We start from the raw sequence: 24614 nt of genomic DNA, 5'->3' as shown, positions 1-24614 counted from the left end.
GTGTTTCCCAAGTAATATTTTAACAATAAAAGCAATTGAGAAAGTGCCCCATACCAGGGGAGATTTTGAAAACACTTCCCCCCCACCCTGCCCCGGAAAAATAAAAACCTCCACCTTATTATATTCAAGTATGTGCAATAAACAACAGTAGAGAACTGGATTGGAGTATATGCTGGAAATTCCTATGAAGGCTTAAATTCTGGTGTCCTGAGCTGGGGGCAGACATTGGCTTAGCTCGACTGGTCCAAGGAGCTGAGGAAGAATATTGGTTTGTGACCCGTGTTGATAGGAAGGTCAGGAGCATGGAATTAAGCTGTCGAGGCAATTTTGGGGATATTTTTCCCATTTAAGTCCTTAGTGGTTCAACTATATATAGACTTTTTTTTTCCTAAAGAAATTTCCAACGACAAGTCTTGAATCATCTGTTACAGACCAGTGTAGAAATAGGAGTGCCATAGATTATGGAAGACTCAAATTTAGTCACAAATTAGGCCTAGCGGATTACTGAATCATTACTGGGCTGTGTACTAATATAATAACCCCCAGGTACATGATGTAATATTTGAATCATATCCAAGGCCCAAAGCTAAGTCTTTTCTGTTTCTGTGGGTGACTATATGTCTAAATATGTGCCTCCCCAACAAACATGTGCTTCCTTATGTCACAATTATGAAAGAAGAAGAGCATGGTGCTTCCTCCAACACTGATCAGTGGAAGGGCTCAATCAAGTCTTTCCCTTCTGCTATATCAGAAGAGAGATGGAGATCACCTGGCTAAAGGTATACGCATCCTGGCCTTCTTCAGGCTGGTCGACCATTCACAGAATTCCAGCCTGCTTCTTTTCCAGATTTTATTCGTATTCACTGTTGTCAATATTCACGTTCTAGAAAAAATTAAATTGCAACCCAGTCATTTCCCACACTAATTTAAACATTGGAAAAGTTACTCAAATCTTTAGCTGCATGTAGGTGGGACATTTCTTACAAAAAGGTTTGCACATTTCCCCACTTTTTTCTCATCCTACAGCATCATGGTCCTAAATGAGAGTGGTCCTTGGAGGTTCTTGACACCAGCCTCTCCTTTTGTAGATGGGGAACATGATACCCGGGCCCCAGGTAAAGGAACAGTGCAGATTCTCACAGTTAGTTATCGCAGAGCTGGGCTCTAACATGTGTAATCCTCCTTTGTAGATGGGCAAATTGAGGCCCAGAACAGTAATTGCCCTGACCAGAGCCACACACTGAGTATTGGGACCAGATTTCAGTTGCTTGTTTAATGTTCTTTAACAAGACAGCTTCTTGGCTTATTTCTAATTCTTCTTAAAATTTTTTCATATAAATTAATTTCTAGACTTGATGGAATCTTGATCTATTATTATAAGAACATCCCTATGTCTCTAGTAGGGACTTCTGTGTCCTGTCTATTCAGAAGTCTCTGTTTGTGTATGTGACTCACTGTAGTGGCCTTTCCTTCAAAAATGTCAGGGGACTACAGGTTAAAACCAAACACAAACTCTAGTTTGTGGGGGCATTGACAAGAGAACAGTTTTTAAATGAGTAAGTTTTCTCTCTCTCTCTTTTTCTTTTTTGTTCAACTATGTTGTCAGATTTTCCTACAGCTTGGAATTGACCAGGTGGCTCAGTTAAAAAATAATAAAGGGACAGTTGAGGGAGAGTGATAAGCCTTTTTGTTTTACTAGTCGTTGTTCTCCAATAATTGTTGACATTTTGACTCTATATATGCATATTTGTGTCCAGAGGCTATTTTTCTCTCCCTGTTGGAGACCATTGGTCTCTCCATGAGTTTTAGAGTCTTTCAGGATCAGGACAGTTCCATGGCCAGAACATTGACCATGTAAGTTTTACACTTACTTACTACAACTATTTCAAATTATCACCCATTTTGCTTCTGGTAGAAGGGGATTCCAAATGTTGAAAGATCATTTCTCATCGCAGACAGACTGGTCTACCTCGCAGTGCACTGGGTCCAACAGTAACCCAAAGCTTCTGCTCTTGCCTCACGGGAGGGGGCGGTTCGTGGTAGGAGGGGACGTTCACGTGCTGTGGTCCACGGGCAAAGAGGTGAGGCCACGGCTGAGCTGGCGTGGGAGGAGATGGTGGAGGAGCAGTGCATTTGTCCAGCTGAGATGCAAGGCACGCGGCACCCACTCCCTGGTGGAGGCTTTGTGGCCCAGTCTCTTCTTGGAATATTTGTTACTTCTTTTTATGGATATATAAACAATGGTCGGGCCCCTAAAAGACCATTTGATTCATTCTTCTGACTTTAAGCAGTACAGTTTTACTCTATAATTTTCAAATGGATTTTCTTTCAGAAAAGAATCTCTAAGGAAGATGCTATAAATGTACTCCATACATATTTTCCCAACATTGTAAATGTACATGAATTACCATTGTTCTTTTGTCAAACTGAGAACTATAATGGGGCACAGTAAGCATGCACATACTTACATGGGTATATCTTTGTGAAGGGCTGTAGGGATAGCAGAAAATCTATGGCTAATCTCCTTGTACAGAAATATATTGTTCGTAAAAGCAATGTAAGGTTTAAAGAGGAAGTATTTATTTGGTAACTTTTTTTTAAAAGAGCCAACAAAAGATAAATTTAAATGATTGAAAAACCACATTTAATATGAACTCTGAAAAGCAATTCAGTACAAATCAGAATTGCCTTTTTAGCTTTTCTTTACCCAGACTCCTTATACACATTTTTCCCCCTTTGGTCCTCATTGCTTCATGTCACCTCTAGCTGTCCTGAACACTCTAATTTTCTTTATTTCAGCTCCTCTTAAAAGGTTATAGGATACCTTTTGTTGAGTCATATAGAAAATGCTCAGTGAATACCATACTCTTTGAAGTTAGCTAAATATGCTTTCTATATTGAAACTTTTCTTTTTTTTTTTTAAGATTTTATTTATTTATTTGACAGAGAGAGAGATAGCGAGAGAGGGAACACAAGCAGGGGGAGTGGGAGAGGGAGAAGCAGGCTTCCCACCGAGCAGGGAGCCTGATGTGGGGCTCGATCCCAGAACCCTGGGATCATGACCTGAGCCGAAGGCAGACGCTTAACGACTGAGCCACCCAGGTGCCCCTGAAACTTTTCTTTATAGATGATTTCATAGAAATATAGAAATTGCTATTTGTGCAGTCAGAAGGATGTGGGGGTGTTGAATATTTGCATATAGAATCCTTAGCATGCATACTGACTGATGAGTCTCCATGCTGTAGCTGATACCAGCTGTCTTGGCATGGAGCCCTTACAGGTGTAAGGAAAGGAGAAACTCTCCTGTATCTCGTGTCCTAATCATCTCTTCGCTTTCACCTTTGAACTCACTCAGACTGAGTCATCAGCCTCCTCCTTTACCCTGAACTCCTTTGCTGGTTAGAGGACAACTGGTGTCCCCAACCTACCTGTTGGCTGGGACTTTCTTTCCCTCTCCCTGCTGTCTGCCTGGGCCCTGGTCGGGCATTAGGGGAAGACATCTCCAGATGTGGTCTCCTGCTGTAGGCCTTATCAGGCCGAGTGTCTGCAGTCCACATGGGCCGTTTCCAAGTCTAGGTTGTAATATAATGTGCTATGAACTCTCAGTGAAACTAGGTGACTCCTTTTAAGCTGTAATCATTCAGAATGAAAATGTGGGGAATTTCATTGACTCTTGATGACTTTAGACTATTAAGAGTGTGGGGCACCAGGGTGGCTCAGTCTGTTAAGCGTCTGCCTTTGGCTCAGGTTATGATCCTGGGGTCCTGGAATGGGGCCCCAAGCTCCGCATCAGGCTCCCTGCTCTGCGGGGAGTCTGCTTCTCCCTCTCCCTCTGCCCCTCACCCCCAGCTCGTGCTCTCTCTCTCAAATAAATAAATCTTAAAAAAAAAAAGAGGCAGCTGTGAAAAATGTGAGAGAAAAACTGAATTCAGTTTAAAAACTCTTTAGTGAGGGAAGTGCCATTTTCAGTTTTAAATTTTAATTAGAACACATATTGTGACATGCCTTAAAAAGATGAAGCTGGAAGCAGACAGTCACACATTAAACCATAATATTTCAAGATTAGTTTAAATAAAGAAATCTTCAGACTATCACCCAACCTGAGAGACATATTAAATCTTGAAAAATCTCATAAAGGAGATTTTAAAAGTAGAAAATACTATGAGCATTTTCATCATCACATGTAAGTATAATGAAATAAAAATACTCATCTTGTCATTTTGAGTATCTCAGGTTTAGAGACTTCGATTTTGGCAAATAGGATGATAGCTACCAATGCCTTTGGTATCTACCTAACTGATGGATGTCAGGAGTATCTTGCTTTAGGCTTTGTAAGTAATGTGCAATTTGCGTATTTGTAAAAATAACAAAAAATACATTCGAATAGATTGCTACTTAAAGGACACTTTCAATAATTGCTTTTGTTGTGAAGATAAACATTTGCCAGGTTTTGGGTTGTTGTTTGTTTGTTTGTTTTTCTAATGTGAGTATACTATTCTCAATGTTAATTTTATTCATCACTTTCAGTCTAATGCTTTACATTTGGACTTCCCGTTGAACCTCATTACAACTGACTTGACTTCACGGAGGTGACGGTTGGTATATTTGAGCATAAAAGTGTTGTCAGTTTACGGGAGGCCAGTTCTTTGACTCAGAGGAAGGGAATAATATTCAATAGGACAGATGAAGGTTGAATTTTTAGTGTAACTGCTTTGAACAAACAAAAGGGAAGATGGCGATTGCCATGTTAGCCCAAATCGCCTCTCCCCACCATGATGCTTTTCCTTTACAAATCAAGAATTTTAAGAAGCAGAGGAAGTAAAGATATAAAATGAGGTATAAATGAAATGAATGGGAGAGAGGTGAAGATGTCCCAGCGGGAAGTGTTATATGAAATTAGGTTGGAAAAGTAGGTAGGATTAAACCATGGAAGTCTTTGTAGCAATGTTAAGGAATTCTGCTCTTTATCCTAAAAGTAAAGGAAAGGTACCGGAGAGCTGTAAGCAGAGACGTATTGGTAGAATTTGTATTTTGGAAAGGTGTTCTGATTGCTGGATGGAGGCAAGAGAAGTTGTAGGGAATTCAGTTAGGAAGTCTTGTAAGCAAGGGGTGATAAGGGTTTGCGCTAGAGGGGCTATTTTGGACATAGATGGGCGTGAGCTATGTAGTGGGTTATATCAATAGAATTTGGTGTTGCAGGGCACCTGGGTGGCTCAGTTGTTAAGCATCTGCCTTCGGTTCAGGGTCCTGGGATCGAGTCCCACATCAGGCTCCTTGCTCAGCCAGGAGCCTGCTTCTCCCTCTGCCTGCCACTCCCCCTGCTTGTGCTCGCTTTCTCTCTGTGTCAAATAAATAAATAAAATCTTTAAAAAAAAAAAAGAAGAAGAAGAATTTGGTGTTGCATAGAATATGGACAAGTAAGGATGGAGAACCTACAAGGATAACTTCCAGCCTTTTGACTTGAAGGGATGACAGCTATGAGTTTGGTTTTAAACACGCTCTGTGTGAAGAGTTTGTGAGGCCACCAGTTGGAAACCTAAAGCAGGTGGCTGGTCTGAAGGTGAGCATGAAGTCTGGGCCAGGAAGGACCTTGGCGCCCTGGTCAGCATCTATCATGTTTATCCAAGCCCTTGGCTGGGGTAAGAGAGTTCCAGGGTGAGGCGTGGTGGAGGTTCAGGACGGAGCCTGGAGCAACCCCAACATTTAGAGTTAGTGTAAGGAGAGGAGCCACAGACTTGAGTGGGAGTGGGGGGACGACGTCAGAACACAAGAGGAAACCTGATAGGACGGCCTCATGGTGTCCCAGGGAAGACAATTTCAAAAGGGAAGGACAGAAAAAGATTTGGCGTCTCCAAAAGGGAACGAGGGGCACAAAATGCTGGCAAGGGCACACACCTTTCCTCTAAATAAGGAAGAGAATGGAGTGCCATCTCCGCACGAACTCCTCCGCGGGCCATCCCAGGGGACTTACTTTACAAACCTGCTGCGTGTCACCGAGTCAGCATGCGCGCGCGAGCGGCGAAGGGAGGCGAGGGCGGCAGAGCTGCGGGCCAGGGCGGGCGGCACGCAGTGCCAGGTTCAAACTTGACGCCCGGATTCCTAGCCCCTGAGGTCGTCCCGCGCGCCGGCCAAGTGCACTGCCTGTCGAGGCTGCCCGACCCCTGCAAGCTGATCTCACGCTCTCGGGCCGCCCTCGCCCCGGCCCCTTCCGCCTCCCTCGCTCCGGCCTTGCTGCCCTTTGAGTCGGCGGGCGCAGGCGGGGCGTCAGCGCAGCTCCCGGCTCCCGGCTCCCGGCTCCCGGCTGCCGAACCACCACCGGTGCGCAGGCGGTCTGGACGCGGAAATAGTTCCTCTGGTGTGAGAGCAAACCTGAAAGTCTCCTTCTAACTGAAACTATCACCTTCCTCTCGCAGTTCTTTCTGTTTCCGTCGCACCATGCAGTTTCGTTTTGGGGGGGGGGGTTTGGTTGAAACAGTAGCTTTTTAAATTTACGCTGAATGCCATATATGTAGACAATGGAAATTTGGTGTATTGTGTTGAGAAAATTTCATATGGGGTCCCTGGACTCCTGGGAGATTTCAGGTGCTTTTTGGGCTTTTCTTAGAGTCCACCTGCCTGCCTGCCTGCCTGCGTTCCATCCACCCACCAGTCACAGTCCCACCCCTCGGTTAGGTTCGGTGGGGATACAAACGTAGAAAAGGCTATAGAGGAAGTAAGTCCTGTAGGCAAATAGCGAAGGCACAGGACAGAAAGTGATTAAATGCCAGGCCGGAGGTGAGGACGAAGTCCTGTGGGCATTCAGAGGAGGGAGAAGCTGTAAAAGGGCCATCAGCAGGGGCCCTACACCCTCATTTTTGCTCTTAAAAAGATCACTGTGTTGCTGTGTGGATTTAGGGACGGTGGGAGCAGGTAGCGCTCCTGGCAAAGGATATAGCAAGCCTAGAGGCCTGCAGTAGGAGGAAGGTGGTGCTTTCCAGAATTCATGCAAGTGTCTTTGTGTTGGAGCCCAGAGAGAGAAAGAGGGAGAGAGAGAGACAAAGAGGAATGAGAGAAAGTTGGAGAGGTCAGCAGCACCAAATCTGCAGGGTTTTGAAAGGAGCTTTGGATTTTTAAATTTGTCGTTACTTACAGCACTAAAAAGCACGATGATCCCATAAATTGTTAGGTCACATTGGTGAAAAGCAGAGCATGTTTTTAAGTTGAGAACAATAGAAAGAAGATCTGCTTATACACAAATGATCATATTAATGCCAAGTTGTTACAATTCCTCGTAACTGCTTGCAGTGTTTCCTATGGGAAATTTAAAATGAGGGCCTGATGAATGGCCACCACTGATGCTGATTAGTCCGAGGCTTTGCAACAGTACAACCCTAGGAAGTATTTTCGGTTTCCTTTCATTCTCCTAAGGATGCAGCTTGGAAACAGCCTTTGCCCCATGCTTCCTGTCTCGACCTGTTGGAGCTGTGTGTTGGAGTGAGGGTGGGAGTGTTGTGAAGTGAGCCTGAGGGGTTCTGCACACCTTGCTCCATTGTTTGAAGAGGGCTGCCTGCCTCTCGGATCTGTGTCTGGGGGCGTGTGGGTGGTGGCGGGTGGGTCAGCCTGTGTCGGACTGCCCGGCGGGCTTCTCTAAGAAGGTCAACTTGATGAATCTCATTCCTTTAGCTGTGGAGAGACCCCTGGCTGACAGAGACCAGGATTTGGGGTGGGGGGAGCTGGAGTGAGGGCACCGGGACAGGGAAGGACAAAAGCATGCAGAGATGTCCCTAGCTTGGGAAAGCACAGTACAAAGGAATAGTAAAATAAGACAATGGATGGGACCTGGCACCGGTGGAACTGGGTTCACTGAAAGAGAGGGAAAAAACTGCCCATCTTGATTCCGATGCCCTATAATGTTTTGGGTCTGTTCAGCGTCCCAGAGTGACTTGTTTCTGTTTTTTTCCGCTGCAGTGATAAGTGAACTCTGGGCCCCAGACCCATGCCTGTCCATGGTGAAATGAGGAAAAGTGGACAATGTGACAGGTGTTTGAGAAAGCCCAATATATTGATTAAATGTATACGTATTTAATCTCTTGACAAAATAAAACATTGGCATCTCCCTTTTTTGAAATCATGCTGGTTCATGAAGTCCCGGGATCCAAGCGCCCAGTGCAGCCTCCCTGTCAGGTGGGAAGTGGTATTTATTAAATGAATGAAATAAATGTACATCTAAGTGACCAAGGACAGAAGAAGGAAGGGGAAAAAGGAGTAAGACTCGGTAAAGCAAAATCTATCAGTGAGGTACTTTGGAGAGAAAGGAGATTTGTAGGAGGGGTAAAGAACATATGTAACAAAATGAGAGAGGAATAGTTTGATACATTTGTTAGGTAAATAATTCATAATTTATAAGAAAAACATCACATCTAGTAGATAAATGGATAAAGCTCATGAACAGACCAGCATCACAAGTGAAATAAAATAGTAAACCAGGGGCGCCTGGCTGGCTCGGTCGGTAGAGCATGTGACTCTTGATCTCGGGGTTGTGGGTTCAAGCCCCATGTTGGGTGTAGAGATTACTTAAAAAAAAAAAAATCTTAAAAAAAATAGTAAACCAGCTTATGGCACTTTCAACCTTTCCTTCCTCCTCACTTACCCCCTCCCCTTATACTTCCTATTTCCTTTCACTGCTTTATGTATTTCTCCTTAACAAATCTCACTCTCCCAATATTCTCTCTGTATTACTTATCTTGTTTATTTTCTTTCGCCCTGGCTCACGTGAAAACTCCATGAGACCTGGGACAGCGATTGGTTTTGTTTACCGCTATATCCCCAGTGCCTGGAACAGCACCTGGCACATACTAGATGCTCCATATGTATTTGTCGAGTGAATGGACCCTTGATAAACGCTTCCCAGGCAACCCAGGAAATGCCCAAGACTCCCGTCTTTATACTTCCATCACTTGTCTTTGTGTCAGGATTCCCTGATGGAAACTAGACAGCCTATTTATGAAATTTGGAAGGATAGCAAGTAGATTATAAAATAAAAATGAAAAGGAAGTTCTAGACATGAAATTGAACAAGGCTAAATATAAAAGAAGGAAAGTATAATAAACATTTTAAGAATTTCTTCCTGTTTGAAAATGTAGCCAAGGCTTATATTTAGGTCTATTAACCTAAATAAAGCATTGTATTACAAGTTACCAAGAAAGGTTGTTTTCTGGACTGAGCTGCTGTGGAGAAAATCATCCTTTCAAGGAATAGAGAAGAGACAGACTGCCAGATATTAGTATTTGTATTTTTAAGGCAGGTCCAGACATGTGGGGCACATGGAGTCCTTTCAGTGGTCAAAACACACCTAGGGATTTCCTGAAGTTCAAGAGAACATTCATTCATTTGTTCATTAAAAAAATACCAGATAGGGTGCCTGGGTGGCTCAGTTGGTTAAACATCTGCCTTCGGCTCAGGTCATGATGCCGGGGTCCTGGGATCGAGCCCCGCATCAGGCCACCTGCTCATCGGGGAGCCTGCTTCTCCCTCTCCCTCTGCCCCTCCCCACCCTTTGTGCTCTCTCTCTTTCTCTCTCTCAAATAAATAAATAAAATATTAAAAAAAAAAACCAGAACAACAAAAAACATCAGATACCCACTATGACCAAGCCACTGTGCCATTAGACAAGGGCCCCATTTCTCCTTTTTCTAAAGTATGACCATGTTTTCTGCCTGTTAGAAGAGCAGAGTCAAGTGCAAAGATTTGCCCTTGGACACAGCTTTATTTCAAATAGAAATTAAAAAAAAATTATTTTTGCCCCCATTTAAAAAATTAGTAGATGTCGTACACAAAGCCAGATTTCTGTCTTCTTTGGAAATCTACGCGGAAGTACTGACCACAGTGGGCAGCATCCCCACGTGGCTGTGGTGGGCTGCTTCCCCAAGAGCCCTTCTGGCAGAGTCCGCACTGTCCCCTGCATCCTCGCTCCCAGCATGGCAGTACCCTTCTGCAGACACGGTGCCCGGGCCCGCGGCGAGGCAGAAATCAGTGACAGTATAAAAAGGACCAGGCTCAAGCAGTATGAGGCCCATTTTATTGAGCCAATTGCAAGAATATTCTGGAATTTGAAATAAAAGGATTCTTTTTTCCCCCCAGCAATGAGCGTGAGTAATACTTAGTTTTAGGGTAGTTAGTCTAAATTCAGGAGATGACTTGAGAAAGATCGTGTTTCAAATGCATCAGTGACAAAAGGGGTCATCCCATGCAAAAGGGACAAACTCTCTGCTCTCCTCCTTCTCCTCCAGGTGTGAATGTTCTGAAGAGTCAATATATTTTTTTTAAGATTTTATTTTATTATTTGACACAGAGAGAGAGAGAAAGCACAAGCAGGGGGAGAGGCAGAGGGAGAAGCAGGCTCCTGCTTAGCAAGGAGCCCGACGCAGGGCTCAATCCCAGGACCCTGGGATCATGACCTGAGCCGAAGGCTCTGCGCTTAACCGACTGAGCCACCCAGGCACCCCTCGTAGAGTCAATATTAAGCAAAGTGCAGTTCAGCTAAGTGCTGAGCTCGGTGCAGCTTGGAAACCTCAAAGTCCTGCAGGCAAGGCTGGGGAGTGTCCTCATGAAGTGCTCACATCATGCAGACCCAGGAGGCCCATACACTCCCGGACACATGGCCTAGGTGTCCCTCACTCCAGTCAGCACAACCATGGGCTTTCACAGAAACTCAGGTGGCAGAGGAGGGGGATTCAGCCGTGGGCGAGTTCCAGAGTGGAGCTGCTAGCTGCTGACCTCCCTGGCTGGAAGTGTCATGCCCCTCCGTGGAAGGCTGCAGATTTAAAGGAAGAACACCAGTGTGGTTTGTTTGTTTTTTCCCCCAGAGTAGAGCCCGAAAGGAGAAAGGACAGATGGGGAGGGAGGTATTAAAAGCTAGATGATAACCAGGTTGTCTGTTTTTAAAATATTGCTCTGAATAAGTATTTCATGAGCTATCCTTATCAAGTTAACTATTATAAACTATAAACTCAGCAAAGAGTTTGTTCAGGGTGAAGAGAGGCACAATGAAAATGTCGTGATTGTTTGGAGACTGTCCTCAAAAGGCATCCAGAGCGGGAAAGGGCACTGGCACACGGTGCCGTCCAGCTGGGTAGCCTCTCAAGGGTCGTTGGCTGCTGGATTTAGCTCTTGTACGTGCCTAACGATGTACTCGGTGATTTCACAGCGCATGACAGCTGTGGGGCACATCTGTTCGGGATCCAAAAAGTTAGTTACACAAGCATTCATTGGGAAAGATTTGGCTTGGCACCAGTTCAGCGAAAAAGACCTGGAAGCCTGAACTGAGTGCAAACTTAGTATGCTGTAAGTTTAATGAAATGTTAAATTGCGTCCCTGGAATTATAGTATCCAGTTGTGTTGCAAGCTGAGCTATTCAAACCACCCTTGGAGTACTGTCATAAAGTCTGGCCGTTTCAAGAAAGACATGGGAAATTAGAGTATGTTCCTTGGAGGACAGTCAAGAAGAATCTAGAAATCGTGACACAGGAAGTGGTTGAAAGACCTGGGGGTGATAGGTCTCCAGTGTAACCAGAAGGAGAGAAGGCTGAAGAGGAAAATGCTGTCACCGTCTTCAGACAGTTCAAAGGTTCGGCTACTCTCGTGCTTGTAAGACAGTATCTGAAATAGAATAAGTAAATGGAGAAGAGAGTAGGTGTGTGTGTGTGTGTCTGTGTGTGTGTGTGTGTTTTCCAGGGAAGAACAAGAACACATAGTAAAAATTACAGGGAGGGAGGCAGATTTAAAATTCCAAAAAAATTATAATTTATAAAAAAAATAATTTATAATAACCAGTGCTGTCAGTGGAGGGATTTGAGTAGGGCCTGAGAAGCCTGTGTGAGGGATTTCTAGAAGGAATGCCTCCATGCCCAGTGGTAACCAGATTCTTGAGACGCAGGGCTAAAATGGGAAGGGGAGGGCTTTGTGGTTGAACAGACCTAGGAGCAAATGATATGGTTGCCATTTAGCCGTGTGACTTGAAGCAACATATCCATGCTCTCTGAGGGTTAGTTTCTTCATCCAGTCAATGGGGACAATAAAGCCCATGTTGAAATGTTATTGTGAGAAGTAACCGAGCTGAGGCATGTGAAGTGCTAGAAATGGAGTGGGCTCTGGGGAGATGCTAGTTCACTTTCCCCAGATTAGAGAGCGAGTTGTAGGAAGCGTGTGTGGTAAGGAAGTCGCGTAGGAAGCTCATGGGTTTACTTCATCATCTTTGCGCCTCCAGAGCCTGACACGGCCCGCACGGGACAGGGGCTCAGTGCGCGATGTTGGCCCATTTGTCGACTCTTTCTGTCAGTGCGCTGCGTGAATTGTGGCCCTAGGCAGTTCTAGAAACAGACTGTCCTTGAGGCCACATGGCCAATGAAGACAGTGTGCCTGGTGGAAAGAAAGTGGGTTTTGGCATCAGACACAGGTTCAAACCCCAGCTCTCCACTGGGTCAAGTTACTTAACCTTTCTGAATGGCATTTTTCTCCTCTGAGGCAGTGCCTGTCTCCCTGTCTTGTGTGAGTGAAGTAGCAGATGTGAAGGACTGGATGTTCTTTTCTCAGTGAGATCCTCTCAACAATCCAGGGAGGCAGGGAATGCCTTCCACATTTATAAGAGAAAAGAAAAGAGATTCAGAGAGTTGAAGGGATTTGCCCAAGAAAATAGTAGAACTGGTATTTATTGGATCCGATTCTTTTAACCTCAAGGTTTATCATCTTTCTCTTCTCAGCTGTGACTGAAACATTTTTTGAGGGTCTGCCCTGCACCAGGAACGACGCTGAGTATTTCCACATGTTACCTCACTGGCTTTTAGGTCCCCCATGGAGATGTCACTCCAGGAGTGTCTCCGGAACATCAACGGGGTGAACTTTCCTGGACACTTGGGAAAATGTATTCTTCATGGGGCTATGATTCTTTTTGACACCTGGCTTTGGGAGGGCCACCCAAGGCACAGTGAGGGGTGGAGAGAGATACCTGTCCAGACACTCATATTAGCTCCTCAGCCTTGACCATCACTGGAGGGACAGATGACACCATCAGCTGTTAGACAGTTGTGCGCACATGCTGGTGGTCCTCAGGTCTTCTTTAGCCTGTAGACTTGTTCTAGGGGGTTGCACAGGGTTTTAAAAATGAACTCCTTGCAAATATGTAAATCGAGAATTTTTACATAAAAATACATCATGTGGGATTGTTGGTGTCTCTTGAGGAATGGGACTGTCGGGCCACTCTTAGCTCATGTTCTCTCCGACAGCAGCCCCGACCCCCCCGCCCCAGCGGAGCTTCCGCTTCCTTTAGATGGGACAGGGACTCTCACAGTCCGCATCCCATTTCATCCTTACCTAACTCCAAGTCGTTGGCATGAATATTTGGTACCCCATGCATAGTTTCTATTAATAACAGTAATATTGTCTCTGAGCTTTTTACCAGCGATGTCGCTCTCCCCCTCCCCCAGTGTGTGATTGCAACGGGAAGTCCAGGCAGTGCGTCTTTGATCCCGAGCTTCACAGACAGACAGGGATCGGATTCCGCTGTCTCAACTGCAATGACCACACGGATGGCCCTCACTGCGAGCGGTGCCAGCACGGGTTCTACCGACAGAGGGAGAGGGACCGCTGCTTGCCCTGCAGCTGTCACACCAAAGGTAAGTGTGGGACGACGCGCTGCGCCAAGAGGGTAGGACGCTAAGTGGAATAGGTCAGACCGAGAAAGACAAATCCCATATCATTTCATGTGTAAGTGAACGACGACAGCAACAAAACCCCACAAATGAATAAACATACGAAGAGCAGAATCAGGGGAGCCTGGCGGACTCAGTCAGAAGAGCGTGTGGCTCTTGATCGCGGGGTCATGAGTTCGAGCCCCATGTTGGGTGTGGAGATGACTTAAATAAATAAATAAACCTTTTAAAAAACGCAGAAGCAGACCTATAAATACAGAGAACAAACTGGCCCTGGCTGGGAGGGCGGGGGTGGGGGGATGGGCGACATGGGCGAAGAGGAGTGGGAGATACAGGCTTCCAGTGACGGAGTGAGGGAATCGCGGGGATGGCAGGTACGGCATGGGGAATGTAGTCCGTGATATTGTGATAGCGGCCTAGGGTGCGAGATGGGAGCTACAGCTGCGGGACGCACAGCATAACCTATAGAGATGTTGAATCGTGTTATACGCCTGCAACTAACGTAAAATTGTGTGTCAGCTATACTAAAAAAAAAAGTAGTTGGGAAAAAGGGCAAGGAAAGAGGGAGAGGGAGGGGGGAGGGGGGAAGGGGGGAAGGGAGGAGCCAGCAGGCCAAGAGAGTGGTGTTCAACATCTAGAACAACGGGGAATCTACTAGACACTGGTGGTGGAGCGTCTTACCAATTTCAAGCTGAAAGGAAACCTGCTTTTCTTAAGTCTGGGTTGTAGGAACCGGCTGGAGTCTTTAGGACACGTTGGCTTGAATTCTAGTCGCAAGAGGAACATGATTAAGTTTCCCGGCAGATGACAGTTTGACCTAGGGACAAAGGAAGCTTCTATGCTTCTGGTGATAGTTCCCCGTATCCACAACTATGCCTTTGACCAACCTCTCAAAAAATAAGGGATAGAAAGATCTGTTTCTGGGGCTATGGTAGGTGCTAGCAATAGAAAGTGGTACTGGTCCAAGAGACAGCCCAATTAATAGGCAGATTTAAGTCTTTCACAAACACGGTTGTTAACAGGAGAAAATAGAATCAATAAATAGGAAGCACCTACAGGAGGATTGGTTGATAGTAGGGCTCTTTTTTGGTTGTACTTTGGTTTTGTTTTTTAAATATGTCACCCAGTGCTATGTTCACACAACTGTGGGTAATTCTTGCACACACAGACGCACACTTTGTGCTCTATTCATCATGGACAGCAAAGACAAGTTAGTACATATTAGGGGCGCCTGGGTGGCTCAGTCGGTTAAGCGGCTGCCTTCGGCTCGGGACGTGATCCCAGGGTCCTGGGATCGAGTCCTGTTTCGGGCTCCCTGCTCTGCAGGGAGCCTGCTTCTCCCTCTCCCTCTGCCTGCCTCTCTGTCTACTTGTGCTCTCTCTCTCTCTCTCTGTCAAATAAATAAAATCTTTAAAAAAAAAAAGTACATATAGAGAGGGAGAGACAAGTAGTTGTTAGAGAAGTTGAGTTTTTTTTTTTAAACTATGTTATTTGTGTATTCTCTTTCTTGGCAGTGTGTTTCTCCTCTTTGTTAGAAAGCGTTTAATAGTGTAATATGATAAATATTAATCCACTTAAAGAGTATAGCCAGAGTGCGTGGCAATGACTCAGTGTAGCTCTGTGGAACGTATGAATACACAGCAGCAGCTGAAAGAATCTAAAAATGGTCAGGTTTGGTCCAGCCATGAGCTGCTGGGACAGGGTGTTGGAGAGCCTTATAGAAAACTGGGGATGACCCCATGGTGATAGAGACCCAAATCCCAGCAAGCACTTCCAAATTCTCCAGTTGCTGTTACGGTGTGGTTTGAGTCGGATTTGCTCAGCTTTGGGGCATGGAGTCAGCATCCAGAATCTTTTGGATTTAGCAGCTGTTCCTGTGAATCAAAGAACTTCATAAAGAAAAATTAAAAGGAAAATGACTCCATTTTAGTGGGCTTTCAATCCTCCTGAAGAGCCCACATCCCTTTAGGTTATGTGGCTGCACTGTGAGTCACTGGAGTGGGTCATCCCAGCAAAATGATCAGTGAGAATGTAATTAGAAATTTAATTGGCTTAGCTGGAAAGCCTGGCCCGAAGACAAGGTTATTAGTCTTAGAGTAGACAAGGAGCCTGCTGCTTAGCAGAGAGATGGTGATGAAGGATTTGCCACACCGTCTCTTCTTCTTCATTGCGTAGTCCGTTGCTCGCCCAGCATCCACGAGCCTGGCTTTTTCTTTTCCTTCGGGCCATAGACATCCCAGGCTCAGTGTGAACAGCTTGGTAGGAAGTGGTGGAGCCCAAAAATGATTTCTAGCTTATGAAATGATAGCTAACATGCATTACTCACTTACTCTGTGCCGGGTGCTTTTCTAGATGCCTTCACCCGGGAAGGAACCTTCACAAGTCACCATATGAAGCAGGTGCTATTATTACTTCCATTGTAGAAATGAGGTAGCAGGGGCCGAGGGAGGGAGATGAAGGAAGCCGCCGACGGTTGTAGAACTCAGTGGCAGAGAGGGTGCCAGCCCCAGGTTCGCTGATGTCCAAGATCATAACGTAGAGACCAGTGGTGGGTTTGGGAGCCAGACAGCCTGGGCACTTCCACTGTGTCGCTCTGGGCGTGTCCCTTCTCCTCTTGCTGCCCCAGTGTCCCCATCGGTAAAAGGGTCCCCAACCCCATGCTCTTTGTATCACAAGAGCCTGTGAGCATCACATGAGGTTTGTTAAGCACGTGGTAGACAACTCAGTAAACTGGAGTTGATGGAGTTTTTATTATTAGGACAGAGATTGGTGTCGCAATTTCCTGGAACATTGGCTTTTTAAAAAATCACATTCCTGTTTAGAAGGAAGCTGTAGAGGCCATATCTTTGGTCTGAGACTATTTATTAACGTTTTATTTTTTTATTAATATCCAGAAATTGGCAGTGAATTTTTCAGTATTTTTTAAAGAGTGGGGAAACGGAGCCCTGGAGGAGTGGATAAATGGCCTCTAGTCTTCACAACAAGCCATTGCAAGGGCTAAAGTTGTAATCCAGGGCTCTGGTGGAGGACTGTTCCCTCTTACTCCTTCCACCTGAAAGTAAAAAGTATCCGAATCGTGTCCTTTTATCCCCAACAGCAGACAATTAGATGTCCAGGAAAAACTTCATGGATATTATTTCCTAAGATCTGGCTAATGCATTCTGTTTTTTCCAGAATATTTCCATATACTATGCCTTCTTCAGTACTCGTAACAACTTGACAACCTGTATGTGTTAACACGCTCCACCCACCATTCTAGAGACGAAGAAGTGAAGCTCCCGAGCCTGAGCTGCCAGGCTGAGTGGCATGTCAGTGACAGAGACCGTTCCCACCTTGTGCCATCTCCCACTACATGGTGGCTGCCCAGATTACTAGCCCGGTGACGCAAGCTTAATCCCTGTGTGACTTCTTAGTCTCCCAATCAGCCGGGAGAGATTTGTCACTTTCAAGGGAATTTGTTGTATATGCAATCTCAAATGCCCAAGAACACATCTTACCAAAAACTGCAGTCAGTCCATGTATGGTGAATGAAGCCAACAGCATTAATAATCCCCAAAGTGGTCACAGATTTTGGATTTCACATCAATTTCTCATAGATATAGCAGCGAGGCTTATTTTTAAGGGATGACTTTGTGGGTTCAGCCACAGGGCTGAGTTATCTTCAACTCTTGTAAGCACATGTGTAAATCCTGAGAACCTTTTGCAAATATTTTGAAATTCACTGTGTGTATTTGTGTGGTTTTCCTCCCAGGACACCTACATTCTTGAGACTTGTATGGACATCAGTGATATTGGACTTCTTCTCTTAATTTTATTATTATTTTTTACATATCTATGACCCTGAATTACTCAGACTATAACATTTGGGTAATTATTTAAAACAATCTTAAATAATTTATCATTATTAAATATAATTATATATTTATATTATATAATATTATAAAAATATAATAATGTTACTTTAAAATACAAGTGTAGATATATATTTAAAGGGTTCCCAAAAGGACATACCGTCTTTTTAATTTTTATTTATTTTATTTTAATTTTTTTTAAAGGTTTTATTTATTTATTTGAGAGAGAGAGAGAAAGAGTGTGAGGAGGGGGAGGGGCAGAGGAGGAAGGAGAGAGACAAGCAGACTCTGCGCCGAGCACAGAGCCCGACACGGGGCTCCATCTCACAACCCTGCGATTATGACCTGAGCTGAAACTAAGAGTCTTGCACACTTAACCGACTGAGCCACCCAGGTGCCCCTAATTTGTAAATAGTACTCATTTTAGCATACTTTTCTGAGCCCTCAGATGCACATAGACCGTATCTATAGAAGCCTTAAAAGAGCTTATTGGGACACAAAACTGAAACAGGAAGCTGTTTTCTGTTTTTTTCAGCCCACTTGTTCACAATCCCTAAGAGCAGCTCACGAAGGAGGAGTTGGGACAGGTGTTTTTATTTTAATGAGAGAGTTTGAAAACCCAGTGCTATTAGTTTGGAAGTTTTGGAATGTGACATAAAGTGGTCATGCTCACCGTAAGGACCTGTGCATGTCTCCATGTTCACTCTGCAAGGTTTGAAGGAGGCCGGAGGGAGCAGTGCCAACTACATTCTTTGAACGCCCGTGACGTGTGAGACACTGAATGAGGCACTTTATATATTTTAGTCCAAAGTCTTGCAACAGCTCCACAAGGCATAGGTGGTTACCCTCCCTTTAAAGAACTGATGAGTAAGCCATTTGCCCAAGGACACACAGCTAAGTGGCAGAGCTGGTTTTGAAGGGAGATTTGTTGGATTTCAAAGTCTGGGCTCTTTGACCCTCCAGCTTTTAGAGCAGGATTCTCTAGATAATGTCCTGTAAAATACAACGTTCCTCAAGATAATCATAGATGTGGCCTGTAAGAATGTCAAAGAATGTTTAGAAATACTGGCATTAAAATTTAAACAAGGTCCATGCCTGCTGAAGGTATTATTATATTATAAGTCTCTGAGGGATCAGTGAGCACCATTTCCCAAACTTTTCTCAACACAGAATGCCTATTTTCATGAGATGATTATTGATTTCTCTCAGAAGGGTGTTTTGCAGGGTAACCATTTTGGTCTATGTGGGCCAAACCCAAAAGCGAAGTACAATCTTTTCCATTTTCTAAGAAGAATTCATTTCTGAAAAACTGTAGGGAGAATTTTCTTGGGTTGAAAGCATAATTTCCATTAATTGGAATGGGGAAAAAATGGATTTCTGAGTCCCAGATTGACACCCATTTGTGTTAAAGAAAAAAAAACAAAACAAGTGGATTGTATTAAAGAGAGATATCTTCTGTTGAATGTTATTTATCAGAGCATAATTCAGAAATTTTCCTTCTTAGCTCTGTTGGCTGCCTGCTTGTAGGTCAGGAGCGTGGAGGTCTGTGCTTGGCAGCCCAGGAGGCCTCTCTTCATGCTCATCTCATCAAATATTCTCTTGCCTTAGGTCCTGAAACTCCCACCCTCCTGCTCTCTTGACCCTCAGAACTCTGCTCCCTTGGCTTCCAGTGTCCTGAGACTTCTTTCTGCTTTGATTATGAAAGGCCCCTTAATTAATGGGGTTCCATTTGTGTCCGAGGCTCCTCCCCTCCTCGTTCTATCTGCCCCCAGAGCGATCTTACACCTGCTCTGCTTTCCTACTCAGCCTGTGTGCTAAAGGCTCCTAGATCCTCACCCCCAGCCTCTTTCTTGAGCTCCAGGTGAACATTTCCACCTTAATATGCCACCGGAAAGTTAAGTTCACAATGTCCAAAACTAAACTCATGATCTTCTCTTGATGCTTCAACCTGAGATCTTGCTCCTTCTTTCCCATTCTCTTTGGTAAATAGCTTCCCATTGCTTCTAGTGGCGCAAGTTGGGACCTTGGTGTCATCATGTGATCCCCACCCCCTCATCGTCTATTTCTGAAGAGGGGAAGTCTGTTCCTTCTGCATCCACGTGGCTCTCTCAGCGATTCCCTCCTCCTCTTCTCACCCAGACTCCTCCAATCCAGGGCATCCTGTCACAGGAGGATGTCTTTCTGAGGAATGGTGTTCCCTTCCCTGAGGCATCCTGCAGATGGCCTTAGAGATGCCTTTCTGAACTGTGGGTCTGTAGTTCCTGAGCCTCTGATACTTCCCTGTTACCCACAAATGGATCTGTTATTCTTCTGTCAGCTCTTATTTCACTAGGAGATAGCATTTCCTAATATATATAAAGCGCCGAACCCAGTGTCTCACATGTGGTAGGTGCTCAAAAAATGTAGTTTATACCATTATCACTGAGGGCCCCTTCAAGCCTTGCAAAGTTGACATGGCGTCTTTCACTGACTCTGTGAATGTGGCTAATTTCAGGTTCCACATGTGGCAAAAAGCCATTATATCGGCACAGAGCCAAAATCTTCATTGATTGGAATTGTATCTACTAGTGAATCAAAAACTTACAGAATAACTGATTACAAAGAAAGGAGCAACTGGTTAGTGTTCTGTTGGCTTTATCGATTATGGGTGGCCTGGTTATCATGGTTCGTTGAGATACATGGATTCTTTGATAATTCTGCCAGCACAGGGAGGTTGCAAAGTAGGTGAGGTCCACCTCTCACCACCTTCCTGTTCATTTTTGGTCCTCCTCTGACTCTGTCCCAACAACCCTAACCTCTTTCTTGGCATACGTGCCTTCATCCAACAGATTTCTGGGCATCCTCTTCGGGTTGGATTCTGCACTGGGGCCCTGGGGACAGAGCAAGGAACACAAGCTGAGGTCATCCTGAGTAAGCAGGACTGCAAGATGGCTATTTGGGATTTGGGAGTCAGAGGAGATTTCCCTAGAGAAGTAATATTAAATCAGGACCTGACAGCTGAGGATGGGCCAATTAGGGGGAAGTTCTGGGGAAGGGGCCTTCCAAGCTGGGGGAGCAGCAAGGGCAGATACCCAGAGGAGAGAAGCCATTTGGCACATTTTACACACAGGCTGGGGGAGCTGGGAGCTGGAATGGAGTGAAGGAGAGTAGGCGATGTGCTGGGAGAGGTCGAGTCCTGTGGGCCACGATACAGAGTTTGCGTTTTCTTCTGCTTATAGTGGGGAGCCACCAGAGAACGAAACAGCTGAGTAATGTGATCTGAATTCCATTGTTAAAGCAGCATGAAAGGAGGGAAGGGAGGTGAGGATGGAGGCAGGGAAGAGAGTGGGAGGCAGGGTCCAGGGAGAGAGGACAGACCTGAACTGGGGTGGGGGAGGGCGAGGCAGTCAGATGAAGAGGCTGGGTTCTGGAGGGGTGCATTTGCTACCCTGAGCACTTCTTGTCTCTCATCAACTCACAATCCAAGAGGGCCCACTAACAAGTAAGAGCATGTCTATACAGAATCAATCACAGGACAAGTGCTCGGTGCACTAAACCGGGTGAGATGCACAGGGAAGGGGTGATGCCCCAAGGACGAGAATGTCCACCACTCCAGGTAGGTAGAGATATTTCTGGTTAGGAGGCCTTTTCATACTCAAAAAAAAATAAATAAATGACTAAAATCACACTGACCCTTAAAAGATGGCTTTTGCCTGCCAGAAATAAGAGAAAATGTTGCTTGCTTTCTCATACTAACTGTCTTCGAGGAGGCTGATGCGCTCATTCCCAAACTGTCCCTCTTCTTGAGATCTCAAAGGATTCAACAACCTTCTTTTAAAAAGCAGTGGCTGACACACTACTTAATGTTCGATAGAGAAGTACAAATGCTTCCAGGAGTAACTTCCATTTCTTTGCTGGAAGAAGCCGCGCCTGGCTGTGAGCTCTCATGGGGTTGCAGTTGTTTCCTAATGCCCTATAAACTAAATACTTCCTTTTCTTCTTTCCTTCTCCCCACCTCGTGTGTTACAGGTTCTCTTAGCGCTGGATGTGACAACTCTGGACGGTGCAGCTGCAAGCCGGGTGTGACAGGAGACAGGTGTGACCGATGTCTGCCAGGCTTCCACATGCTCACTGACGCCGGGTGCACCCGAGACCAAAGGCTACTGTAAGCACCTGCACCCCCCACTGCAGCTTCTGCCATGAGGGATGACAATGACATTAACATCCGTGGCCACTTCCGTTACTGAGCACCAACTGTATGCCAAGTGCTGTTTGAGGACTTCCCGTGGGTCATGCCATTTAATCCTTACAGTAAGCCTCGGAAGTTAGGATTAGCGTCACACTCATGTGGAAGATAAGAAATGTAAACCCCGAGGGGTTAAGTTTACCCAATATTACTGGTGGGGGTGGACCTAATATTCAGGCCCAGAAACCTACGTTCTTCACCCAGATGATTGCCCTGCTTTAGATGAACGAGGATGGAGGTAAAGCGCCCTCCAGATTCTTACCTGGGACCCATTTCAACCCAAATGAATTTGGACTAGAAAAACTTTTCTGCACAGTTTTATTACCTTTTAGTTTGAAGCATTCTCTATCCCACGTCATATTCTTTCCCAGAAGAGTGGCACCTAGGTGGCTCAGTCGGTTAAGTGTCCCACTCTTACGGTTAAGTGTCCCACTCTTGATTTCGGCTCAGGTCATGATCTCAGGGTTGTGAGATTGAGCACTGTGTTGGGCTTGAGCTGGGTGTAGAGTCTGCTTGAGATTCTGTCTCTCCCTCTCCTTTTTCCCCTCCCCTTGCTCTTGTGCGTGCTCTCTCAAAAAAAAAAAAAAAAAAAATTCTTTCCTGGAAGAAGATGGAGCATACATTATAAATCACATAAGCAATCAAAGGGATGCAGAGCTGGCAGGTACTGGCATGGGTTAGGGGAAAGGGAGCTCGGCAGGAAAGGCGTTAGCTAGAAGGTGCCCGCAGAGGATCACTTCCCAGTGCCCCCTTTTCCAGCCCCTTGCCCTCCATGTTGGCGCCGGCCTGGCTACCACTGTCCCAAGTTCTCTCACCCTTGGGCCTCTGCACAGATTGTTCTCTTCCAGGCTTCCCTGTCCCCTTTTAGACTGTCTTCAGAGACCCTTCCTTTGGCCAGGTCTGCCTTTGGAAATGCTTCTAAAGCATGAAGTAGATCATATCACTTCTCTGCTTGCCACCCTCCAGTAGCTCCCTGTCCTCTCAGAATGAGATGGAGACTTCTTTTGTAGGCCAGCAGGGCTCTGCAAGATCCTCCACTCGCTCTGCACCCCCAGCAGTGGACTCCCACTGCTTTTCTCTCTCCCCCTGGCCCCCTGCACTCGGTCCCACCAGCCTGCCTTCCCTTCTTCAAAGGAGCCAAGCCAAGGGACCTTGGCCCTGGCCTAGAGCACTCCTGGTTCCTACGGGGCCACAGAGAGCCTCACGGGCTCCATCCCCACCTCATCCACTCCTCACAGAGGCCTTGCCTGACCAGTCCCCACCCCTCCAAGTTCTGACTGATGTTACTTCACATCTCTTGTTTGTCTGTCTCTCCCACCAGAACGAAAGCCCCATGTTGGCTTTGTCTTGTTCATACTGCATCCCCAGTGCCCAGAGTGGGGAGAGGCACACAGAAGGGGCCCCCCACCCGGTTCCAGCTGGCCTTAGGCTTCGCTGCCATCATTGTTCATGTTTCTGCCCTGCCTGGAGACTCCTAGAGACCAGGATCCTATTTCTTAGCGTCCTCAATGCTTAGCAACCAGTAGATGGTGCCTAATGTTTGTCAAAGGGTCCAGATAAGTGGTGTGGAGGGGCTACGACAGGAGGAGAGCCTCACAAGTGAAAGAGGAGGACTGGGAAAGGGATCTTCAGGGAGCCTGACAGCTTGGAACTCTGACTGGATGAGAAATGTGAGGGGGAGGAGGAGCCCATCCTGGTTTGGGTAGGATTTGGATGGGGTCAAAGGGCAGTCAAAGGAGGGGCGAACAGTAGGGAAAAGACAGATTTGGTTTTAGACCCATGAGATAGATGCCTATGACTGTGTGCCCATCTGAGTGATACTAGTCAGTAGCCAGAGCACTAAGAGATTGTGCCAAAACTAAATAATGGAAACACTGAGAAAGTCTTGCAACCAAAAAAAAAAAAAAATCAGCCAAACTCAGCAATTCCTCTCCTAGGAATACACTCAAGAAATATGAAAACATACATATCTGCGTAGAAACGTATGCACAAATGCTCCTAGCAGCATTATCCATAGTAGCTAAAAAAGTGGAAACAACCCAAATGTCTATCAGCTGTTGAATGGATAAGCAAATGTAGTCTATCCATATGATGGAATTTTATTCAAATTTATTCAATTTTATTAAAATTTATTCAATTTTAATTCAAGAAAATGAATTATTGATACATGGATGAAGTATAACATTGGATGAACCTTGAAAACATACTAAGTGAAAGAAGCCAAACACAAAAGGCCACAGATTGTACAATTCCATTTACAGAAAATGTTCCGGATAGGCAGATCTGTAGACACAGCAAGTACATTAGTGGTTGCCTAGGGCGAGGGGGAGAAAGGGAGGGTGATTGCTAGGGGCACAGGGTTTCTTTTTGGACTGATGAAAATGGTCTACAATTGATTGGGATGGTTGAGAATCTACTAAACTCTACTAAATTCTACTACTCTGAGAATCTACTAAAAGCCAGCAAATTGTACATTTTAAATGGGTGAATTGTATGGTATGTGAATTGTGTCTTTTTAAAATTTTTTATTTTTTTTTAAAGATTTGATTTATTTATTTAAGAGAGAGAACATGAGGAGTGGGGAGGGGGAGAGGGAGAGGGAGAAGCAGACTCCCTGCTGAGCGGGGAGCCCAATGCGGGACTCAATCCTAGGACCCCAGGATAGTGACCTGAGCTGAAAGCAGACACTTAACTGACTAAGCCACCCAGGCACCCCTGAATTGTGTCTTGATAGAAGTGTTGCGAAAAGAAAGAACTAAATAAACGAAAATAGCAAGTAGATGGAATCCATCACAATGAAAGCAGTCATCACTGAATTAAACAATAGAGAAGCAAATGATAAATTAAAAAAAA

The 24614-nt window shown here is 45.3% G+C and overlaps 1 protein-coding gene across 9 annotated transcripts in view; it reads left to right on the top strand.

Annotated features, from left to right (window-relative positions):
* Positions 1-24614, top strand: part of LAMC2 (laminin subunit gamma 2) — an 82586-nt gene that overhangs the window by 31137 nt on the left and 26835 nt on the right. For 7 of the 9 annotated variants that reach the window (XM_081824751.1, XM_081824750.1, XM_081824748.1 and 4 more), the window contains 2 exons: positions 13461-13649; positions 21545-21680. In XM_081824751.1, the coding sequence (XP_081680877.1) occupies positions 13461-13649; positions 21545-21680 (325 nt within the window). Of the gene's footprint in view, positions 1-10511; positions 11606-12737; positions 12899-13460; positions 13650-20613; positions 20837-21544; positions 21681-24614 lie in introns of those variants that run through there. The other 2 variants (XM_081824756.1, XM_081824757.1) reach the window with 2 other exon arrangements.

Source organism: Leptonychotes weddellii, chromosome 6 (genome assembly GCF_054177405.1).
Source record: "Leptonychotes weddellii isolate Sample4059 chromosome 6, ASM5417740v2, whole genome shotgun sequence".
In the NCBI taxonomy this organism is placed as follows: Eukaryota; Metazoa; Chordata; class Mammalia; order Carnivora; family Phocidae; genus Leptonychotes; species Leptonychotes weddellii.
This window is presented reverse-complemented; position numbering and strand designations above follow the sequence as displayed.